We start from the raw sequence: 10,629 nt of genomic DNA, 5'->3' as shown, positions 1-10,629 counted from the left end.
GTTTATTGATGTGGCAAATGAAAGGTTTATGAAAACATATCTAAATCTGTCATCAGTAATCAGCAATGATCATGTCTCACCTCTAGTCTCTGTCTTAATGTCAGGTTTCCACCGTGTGTTGTAGATGTTCAGGAGGTTAACTCGACCAACAGTCTACTTCCTGTTTAGAATACCAGGACAGGGAGGATGGTGCAGGTTTAAGTTCATTAGACTGATGCATGTATACCAACAAGACAGCGTCCATCACTGTGACAACAGCGTTTGTTTTCATTCAAAGGCTTCATGGTTTTTCCTTTAATACCTGGGGGGCCGGTCTCCAGTCAAAATGCCCGGGACCATTTTTTGTCCCAGTCCAGCCCTGGTGTCAGATCTGCATGCAGTGTCAATGAGACGATCAACAACAGATCAGACAAAACACTCAGGCGGACACTCCTCTGTAGAAGGAAACATGGAAAGTGTGAGGTAATCAGTGCACAACATCACTTTGTATTTCAGGCTGTTTTTATATAGAACTTCAGCACCAATGTAAAAGTTCTGGTTTTAGGAAGATGAAGAACATTTTCAGGAAGGATGCCGTCTGCAAGCAGAGCTGCTTGAACCTCAGCGCTGAGGTCCAGACTACTTCCTGTGAAGCCACGTGATGTAAATCTGCTGCTGTAACTTCACAGTTTACTGAAGCTAAATGCAACGTTACCATATAATCTGTTTTCAACAAAGGTTTCACTCCGTCCGGTGTTGATGGAATGATTCAGGCCGTACTCGTCAGGCTTCCCATCGACCACACGCATTTCAGTCACAAACCCCGTGACTGACAACAAGGGAAACAGCAGAAGAAAAGATGTGAAAAATACTGGATGATGATGATGGAGGATTAACCGCGGTGGTTAAACTGTTTCCTGTCTTTGTGGGCGTACTCACAGGGAAGTTTCCAGGCACGTCAGTCTTGGTGGCTAAAGTCTCCATTTTCCAACATGTATCGCTACAGGTGCAAAGACACAACATTAATCATCAGTGTAAATATTTTAATGCTGTCCAAACGGTGTTTGCTTTGTCTGTCCTCTCGCGCTCACAGAGGAAACGAGGACGCCACCTTCAACCCATCTTCAGTTGGCTCAACCATGGCCGGACTTCCTGTTGGCTTTGTGACAGCAAACCACTTGAAATGAGAGCAAACTGCAGTCAAGCACCACTTACAGCAACCTGTGGACACGCAAATGGAAAGCACTGAGAATCATACAGAAGCATAAGAGCTGTTTATGGTAACACGTGTGTGTGTGTGTGTGTGTGTGTGTGTGTGTGTGTGTGTGTGTGTGTGTGTGTGTGTGTGTGTGTGTGTGTGTGCACATTAATAACACACTGATGTATGTTAGTTTGATTTATGCTATATCTGAGAAAACAACTGCAGAATTTTACATCAAAGTTTCCAAAGCTGATGTTTTGTTGTTCACTCTGTTTTATATTCATATAGTTTGTTGTTTTTAAATCAGTGGACAAAATAAATATTATCACACAAAATCCAGGGTGAAACATAACCAAATAACCTAAATGGTGAAGTCATTATAGAAGTACATGTTGCAAAGGTCAGCCTCCTGTATAGACTGCTAAACTGTCTGGGGGGGCCCTGCCTGTCCTCGTTGGATAAGCTCCACCCCTTTTCCATAAGACGGAGACATTTGTATGAAAATAGATGGGCAGTAAAATAAAAAATAAAAAATATTATGGATGACTCTGTAAATCAAAGTCGGCCTGAGGCAGAAGCAGAAACCATGAGGAGCACAGCACCACTCCCAGAAGGGCACGAAGTGAAGCCATAGCTGCTGAAGAGTGAAGACGTGATGATGGAGGAGATCACAGATGAAGATCTGCTGCCTGCTGACTCTTTATATAGAAGAGTGAGACTATCTCCCCACCAGCAGCTGCACTTATACAAACCCCAGGTGCTGGGATGGCTTTGAACATGTGACATTTTCTGCAAACACATGGACAGTTTCATAAGCACAAAGATTCTTCCTGCAGCGGCAGAATCGTATCCACTGTGTGAGAGGTGAACGTCAGACAGTTCTTAGAAAATGTAGTTTCTCTTTAAGCTTTAACGTCTCTTTTACCCCCATTTGTCTAAAACTACTTGACAGCCCTTCATGTCAGAGGTTTATTACCTGTGCAGGATGGAGCACATGGTCTCAGTCAGGCTGGACACGATCACTCCTACAGGAAGTAAATGTGATTTTATTTCACCTGTGAAATGATGAAAAACAGCAGAATAGCTCACGCTAACAAACGGGTGTTGAAATGTTTCATTTTCTGCTGTTTCACAGGTCAAAAAGGGCGTCGAAGCAAACTGAAGCTGAGCTGCTGCTGCTGTTGTAGTGCAGCATCTGCTGTGTGCTTCATCAGAGAACCTTCTGTACACAGCAGACAGAGGCTGCTGCCACTGAAGTCCATCTGCTAGAGAGCTTTAAACACTGGTTATTGAAGTGGCTTTGATGATACTGATACACAGTCTTTGCTGCTGTCACAGGACAGGGATCCACCAGGGAGTAGTTGTCAGGATAAAGAGCCTTCGCTTCTCTAAATATAAACTGGATACTTGTAGGAAACTTTGGGAAGCAGCATTTTTCCTCATATCGTCTAAACTGAAGTTAGCTCAGGTGCTTCTTCCATACTTGCTCTGCAGAAAGCCAAAGAGTTTGGAGCTCTGCAAACATTTGCAGCACAGCTGGATGTTTGTAACTTTGGTCACCTCTGTATCATCCCTCAGATTCTTTCTGCACAGCTTTGAAACCACGACAGCACGAGTGATGCTGAGGAGACGTCCAGTTTAAACAGACCTTTATTCCTGGAACACAAACACATGAAGTGATGCTGCTAAAGAAGAACATTTAATCGCACTAATGAATCAAGCATCTGTTTGTCTGTCAGTCTGTCAACAGTTCCTCTGATCGACTTCAGACTTGGTGGGTATTTTGTTTTTGCAGCGGTCAAAGTCGATCAGCGTGTTGCTTTGTCTGCTGTAAATCTGCCTGTACAAAGGGAAACATGCATGTTTTACATGCAAACTCACAACATGGCTGCATTTTTGTGATTATGTGTATTTTATATTGATTTATTCTATTATGTTTTGTATATGAATCTTTACAAGTGTGTCGATACAAAGGCTTGATTAAAACAAAGGTCTCAGCTGTGCTGTTAGGGATGCTCTCATATTTGTTTCAAATGTAATAAATCAAAGGATTTCAGGCTTTTCATCCTTTTTATTTGTTTGGTTCTAACAGCAGCTGGATAAAAACATGCAGGTGATGAATATAATTGTGTGATATTATGAGCATTGTGAATAAAGAAAGAGCAGAGATAGTAAAAAGGAAACAGGTGATGGACGTGAGATTTTCAGAACAAAAGCTCCTCAGTGAGACGATCACCTGGACACAAGGTCAGGCAGCTGGGACTCATCTAGAGAGCAAAATGGAAAAGTGATCTGTGCAGAACATCACTGTTGATTGCAGTTATTTACATCAGACTTCTTCTCTGAGATAAGAGCACCGTTTCTGGGAAAGATGACAGTATTTCCAGGCTGGATGCTGTTTGCAGGGAGAACTGAATGAAAGTCTCCTGCACCTCAGCGCTGAGGTCCACACCTGTGAACACAGATGAGGTCAATCTGCTGCAGCACGTAGAGCTTTACTGATCAGCAGGTTCAAAGGATTCAGCAGAGCGTAGAGTCAGAGCTAAATGCCACATCACCATAGAGTTTGTTAACAACAGCTTTCTTTGCCCTTTGTCTCGATGGACTGAATCAGGGATACTCGTCATACTTCACCTCAACCACGTCACTGAGAGACCCCAGCCTGACACAGCAGCAGAGATGATGAAAGCAGAAACAGCAAACAGATGCTTCAGTTGTGTTTCTCTGTGTGTGTGTGCGCTCACGCCCACTTGTGTGTGTGAACTTTCCACGTACCTCAGCTTGTTTCTCCAACATGAGCCATCAGGGCTGAAAAACATCACTAACACATGAATTCTTTCTCTTTTTGTTATCACCTGTGATCATGTGTCTCATGTTTCTGTCATTCACCAGTTCTTGTATAGTTACGTGTAACTAGACTTCTGTGGGACGTAAATGATTGTTTTGTATGCAGATCTGTACAAAGGATGTAAACACTTGATTACAAAGGAGATCTCAGCTGTGTTGTTGTGGATGGACTTCAACGTATTTGTTAAAAAAGAGAATAAAGCAAAGTGTTTTAGCTGTTTGGGAGTTTTTGTTTGATTCCATTCAGTTTTATTTCTATGGAGTCAAATAATAAGAAAGGCTCTAGAACAGCCCTGAGTTTGTCCAGGTGACACTCCTCTGAAGAACAAAGACAAAGAGGAAGAAGGGGACTCGTTTTCAAGTCTTGTTTCTTTCAAAATAAAAGCTGAAATGTTTTGGAAGCATGATAATATTTCAGCCAGGATGCCGTCTCCAAGGAGACCTGCACCTCAGCGCTGAGCTCCACATCACGCCCTGTGAAAGCACAGATATAAATCTGCTGCAGGGAGAAGAACTTTACCCAACACAAGTGTAGAAGTAGACATTTGACTTTACCTACAACCTGTTAACAACAAAGCTTTCATTGCCTCTGCTGTTGATGTCATGTAGGACTAATCATACTTCACATCAGCCATGCACACGTCAGAGGATCTCCAGGCTTTCAGTGATAAAGCCAAGCAGATGATGTGAACATAGCAATAGTAAAACATGCATCATAATCAGCTGTATGTGTCGACTATGTGGCACCTCAGTCTTGTTGGCATGAAGAAAAGTTGTGTAACATGTAGCATAAGGGCTGCAAAGACATCATGTAGACAGCAGTCGTCTGTTAGTCGTAACGTATCTCCTGTTAAAGAGTTAAATGTGCGTTCTCCATCTCTGTCCTCTCACAGCTCGCCGTACACCAACTCCAGCTGTGGTAACCATGGCTGTGCCCATCAACACGCTGAAGCTGAGACGCCACCCGTCACTATGGCGACTCCAATAGGGTTACCTGTCAGCTGTGGACGCATGAAAGGAAAACAGCAGAAACACAGACATGTTTACTGGAACATTTCCTATTGACAGCTTTATGGAAAAGTGGGTTTAAACACTTTTCTATGTTTTATTTTGTTTATTTATGGATTTATTGTGAAAGGAATTTCAAAGTTTTAATTTGACCTTTCCCCTGTTTTTCATACAGACTGGAGACGAATGGATGGTGCTTTCTTTGTTTGTCTAAAGATAATGAATAAAACTCTACACACATCTTAAACCACCCTCCTTTCTATATATTTTGTTATATAAATGGAAAGTATATAAGACACAAACTGAGCTTATATGATACTAAGGACCCTGGAGGTCAGTCCACCTTTATAATTCAGCACAGCCTGGAGTCTTGGTCTTTTCTTGGATGTTGGTTCCCTTTGTTTCCATCCTCTGTTAAGATGTTTCAGTAATGTTGAGGTCTGGGGAGGCCAATCCATGGCTGACGTCCTGTGATGCTGCATTAGCAGTTTGTTCATAGTGAAAAATGAAGCCACTGCCAATCAGACATTTGCACAGTGGATCAACTTCTGATGGTACTGTCCTGAATTCCACACCTATAATATGTTTGCACATACTGATGAATATGTGCAGCTGATTTTCAGTCCAGTTCCTGTGTGACAGACGCCAGTCTTTCTGCCTGTGTCCTTCCTTAACAATAGAGCCATCCTTCCACTGAGACTGTTTCTGATGAGGCTTCACTGAGCAGTAGATGGATCCCTCAGCTCATCTAATCGTCCTATTTCTAACACATGACTGTCAGAAACTGTTAATCTGCTGCAGCTCTTTAACTCCTCCACTTCTTTTTTTGTAATCTCTTAGTTTCCTCATCTTTTAAGGTGGCACTGCACACCAGATCCAAAGTCAACATGCTGTTATATAATGGAGTTGAACCTGTAATGGAGTTTGATTTAAACCAATCAGCAATTAAGTGAATGATGATGAGCAAAGATGGTGGAGGTGGTGGATGAAGACCCGGACAGCTGTGGTTGGCTCCTCGTATAGAGCAGAGTGAGGTTGTGTTTGCACATTATTATAAAACCATGTTCACCATATATTTTAGCTGCAGACAATAACATGATTTCTTTGCTGTGGTGATTTTATTCCACTTTGGTAAAATGGAAAACCATCATTTCTTGCTGTAATTCACACATTATTCCAAGAGCCTCAACACGAGCCTTGTAGTCCGACCATATATAGACAAATCAATAGTTGTGTTTGTAACAGCTCATGAACATGAATCGTTCCACATTACTTTAAAATCATTGCAAACTAAACTGGAATAAATGAGTGTTTATATATAGTTTTGTCTCAGCTGTTCATACACAGTGTTTCAGTTCTTATCAGAGTCCCACCGTCTCACTGTGGTGAACCTTTAGCTCTGTTGTAAGCGTGTTGTTAGACCAGGTTTCCCTCATTTAAAAATAATCTCTCATTAGAAATGGACATGATGTCTAAGACATAGAAATGCTTATTATGGGTTCACTTGATGTCACTGAAAAGATGCACATGGGTAACGTGCAGGCCGTCCAGCTCCGAGGTTTATCTCCTCACCTCGAGTCTGCGACACTCTCTCCGTGTCCTCTCAGATAAGGGCGCGCACATTTCTGCACGATCTTCTAAATTACAAAGAGCGATTCACAAAACAGAAGCTCACAAAACACTCATCACAAACCAAAAATGGCTCCACTGAGCGTCAAACTGTCACCAGAATTTACTGATAATCTAAAGACTCACAGAACTCATTTTGTCTCATTGTGTCTTAGTTTGAGACATAAGTGCATGATCATAATACTGTGTAGTTAGATGAGACAGAGCTGATGCTTGCTCTTAATTATCCTCTTCATGTTTCCCGAGCCTCAGCAGTGGAAGCTACCATGGATAGAAAGACTATGACTCATCTTAAATCTCAAATCTTTGTCTCCAAAGAGCTGCTGATGTGTCCGATATGATCCACAAGCTTAAACTAGGATTATAAGTGTGTGCAGTGATGTGTGTGAAACCTCTGAGGACTCACACGTGTGTGCTTCAGCCCACACACACATATGAAGCACTGCGACCTCACACAGAAGTGTTTTACACATCCAGCCTGAATCCTGATCATTTCTACAGTTTATTAAGTTCAGCTTCACCTGAACATCAGTGATGAAGCTGCTCTGACTCCATCACAGCTCACAGCTGTTGGAATGAGTCAAACAATGAAGAAGGTTCAGAAACAGCTGATGATTTTACAGAAACATGATGCAAACATGAAAATGGACACATGATTTTTTATTAACAGACACCGTTTATGTTTCACTGTGCATGACGTCATCAACACTGACACCAGGGGGCGCTCATCAGCAGCCTGAGGAAGTGTGATAAGGGAGGGAGACGCAGTGTTGTGTGTACTGCAGTCGGACAGAAGGAAAAACTTCCTCCTGAAAACATTTTCATCCTTCCCAAAAGTGTTTGAGTCAAATGTTACAAATATATAAATACAATAAAACACAGGGTCTTACATAAAATTAGTGATGCAGTTGTGCACTGAGCACCTTTCCAATGTTCCTTCCTCAGATGAGTCCAGCTGCTGAACACATTAACATCTGTATGTAAATGTAGCCGAGAACCAACCTGAGCACTGCTGGGAAAATACAAAGGCAACCATCAAAGTGCTGTATTATCTTATTTATTCTGAATGTTGACTTAGATCCACACCACGATTTATGAAACTATAGAACTAAAATAACAACAATCGTCTGCTTCTTTAAAATTTCTTTCATTACATCAAACCAGTGAAAACTGAGAAAAACAAAGAGCTGTTAGCATGTTCAGACCAACTTTGAGACAGAGACTGTAAAGTTCTGCACTTTAAATCCTGCCTGTGTTCCTGCAAATGATTCACACTGAAAGTATCTTAGTTTAGTATTGAGTGAGCCACAAAGCAGCCTGATAGCTTTAAAACAGTAAAAGTAAATGAAATTGACAGTTTCAGTGTAGCTGGATCTATTATTGGGGGGTCATGACCCCCGTAACCCTGCCTGGTCCTGAGGTCAAATCCACCATCTTTGTTTCAGTGCTTCATGTTCTCCCGTGTTTGTGTGCGTCCTCTCCGGTACTCCGGCTTCCTCCCACAGTCCAAACACATGCAGTTAGTGGGGTCAGGTTAGCTGTGAGTGGTTGTGTCTCTGTGTTATTCCACCTTAATCAATGACTTCCTGTTAGCATGAAGTGCTTCTGTAGGACTGATGTCATTTTCATGGTTGGATCATTTAAATGAAGCTGGACTCAGATGCAGTAAATAAGCTGATTGATCATTAATGAATAAAGCTGGTCAAACACATCACGTGGACACATGTGATTGTGTGTTGTAGTATTGATCCCAATGCTGGTATCAGTCCTGGATCAATAACACTGGATGGATGCGTTCAGCATGGAGCCCCTGAGCTGTGTTACAGACAAACATGGAAACTGACAGGTCTGTGTCATTCACAGTCTGTAACACTTCTAAACAACAGAGGCTGACCCAAGTGCCTCAGAGCCAGGCACGCTCACATCACAGCTCTCTAAATAAGCCAGTTTCAAAATAAGAGCTGAAAGCTGTGTTTGCTTGTGTTAGCTTATTATTGTGGAGACTAACATTCAGTGATCATGTGTTCAGACTCATAATGATTACTCTCAGAAATCCTGATCTTTGTATTTACTGTGTGTTGGATCAATAACTGAGATTCATGGTATCACACAGCTGTGCTGCTGCTGCTGATGTCAGCACATCTGGAACAATACGAGGTATCTGCTACCAGACTGAGCAGGACGTGAGACCTGTGGACTGTTTAAAGCTGTCCCTCCACAGCTCACTCAGACCTGATCCACACCTCAGTGATATTCTCTGACTTCCTCATAGAGACAGAAACCATTCAGATCTGGGACCATCAGCTGACTGATGATGTCACACAGACTGTGTTTTTCAGGAACAGTGATTCTGATGTGAGCCTGCTAGCTGACAGCAGACCTGATGAAAGCACATGTTCACATCTGTGAGGACAGACTGGACTCTTTGACTGCACCTTGGTTCTCCTCAGAGGTCTGTACAGGAGCATGTCCACCCCCACTGAAGATCTCAGTCACTGTGAAACATAGAAAGCTGCTTGTGTGGCCTCTGCCTCACATGTAGATACAGCTACAGGTTTCTCTGTCAGTCAGACTGAAACAGTGTCCTGATGCTGCATCATTCAGCTCTGTGCCCCAGTCAGCATCACTGGGAGCTACCAGTGTTTCTGCCCTTTTCCTGTAACACTACACTCAGCACAGGCTCAGCTGGTATCCAGTGTTGGACTTTGGCTTCAGCTGCTGTGATAGATCCTCTAACATAGATCAGCTCTGCTACATGTTGTTAGATAAGTGCAGCTGCTGTCATGTCCTGATGTTTCTCTGGCTCAGCAGCTTCTCCATCAGAGGTTCACATGGAGCTGATCCAGTATCTCCAGTAACTGTGTTCTGTGCCTCACTGGTTCATCCTTCTGTCTGTGTGACGTCAGTCAGATGTTGAAGTTAAACTCTGTAATCTTCACTGTGTCACAGAGTTCAGTGAGTCCCGTTATTCACAGTATCAATCAGATCATCAGAGAACAGCTGATCAGCAATCAGTGGTGCCAACAGCGCCTCCTGTGGTGAGAGGATGCAATAATGCAATGTAGCATTTTTCCACTCAACACTTGCAGTCATGGAAACTGTCTGTTGGATCTGTGTGACGTTGCTTTCTTGGTTAGAGTTCCTCACAAATGTCCAGATGATTCTTCTAATGAGGCGTCGACCATGTTTGCAGCTCTTTGGAAGAAAACGTCGCCCTTTGCCATCCTTACTTTTCTTTGACTTCTTCAAATGCAGCTGAACTCCAGCTGGTATTTTCTTGGACTTTGCAGCTGTTTCTGGTCATCAGTTCATTCCTGCAAACCTCTGAAGCTGAACAACAATGATGCTGCATTGCTGGCTGATCCCAAAAGGTTGATTCTGTTCATCTGGACGTTTTCAGAAACGTTTGCTCACTGATCAGGTGACTTCTTCAGTCTCAGCTGACTGCAGCTTTACAACCTTACAAACAGCACATTTGCACAATGACTGAAAGCAGCAGCACCTGATATATATGATACTAATATAATACATATACATATATAATCCATACTAATGATGAAGGAACTGAGCTCACAGTCCATTGTTCATTCAGTGAACTACTCAGTTTATTTTGGGCCTCAGAAATGCTCACTCTGTTTGTACATCACTGTCAGCAATAGACTCATTCTGCTGTGTGGACAGGAACACATGTGACATCACTTCCTGTTTGTTTGTGACTGAAGAGGAAGAAGTTTACAAGGAATCATTTAGAAGAGTTTCAAACATCAACTGATTGAATCCATGAATCTGAAAACGTGTTTGTGAGTGAAAGAGACAGACATGTACAGACTGAACTATCTGTTCAACAGTCAGAGTGTTTCTGTAACAGGAGACACTCTTTACACTCCACTCAGCACAGGGACACTGAGGCACCAGGAGACCAGAACCTAAACCCAGGATAAAGAGTTTGAGTGAATGTGGTGTTG

At 42.5% G+C, this 10,629-nt stretch overlaps 1 protein-coding gene across 1 annotated transcript in view; it reads right to left on the bottom strand.

Moving 5' to 3' along the window:
- Positions 1 to 10,244: 10,244 nt before the first annotated feature.
- LOC308410915 (protein NLRC3-like) overlaps positions 10,245 to 10,629 on the bottom strand; it is a 17,782-nt gene continuing 17,397 nt past the window's right edge. The window contains exon 9 of the mRNA XM_080904595.1: positions 10,245 to 10,629. This exon is cut by the window's right edge and continues 484 nt beyond it. Coding sequence (XP_080760721.1) covers positions 10,554 to 10,629 — 76 coding nt within the window. The 3' untranslated portion in view covers positions 10,245 to 10,553.

The sequence above is a fragment of the Rhamphochromis sp. 'chilingali' genome (assembly GCF_963969265.1).
Source record: "Rhamphochromis sp. 'chilingali' genome assembly, chromosome: 15".
NCBI classification, from domain to species: Eukaryota; Metazoa; Chordata; class Actinopteri; order Cichliformes; family Cichlidae; genus Rhamphochromis; species Rhamphochromis sp. 'chilingali'.
The sequence above is the reverse complement of the archived record's forward strand: the minus strand, read 5'-3'. Positions and strand labels throughout refer to the sequence as shown.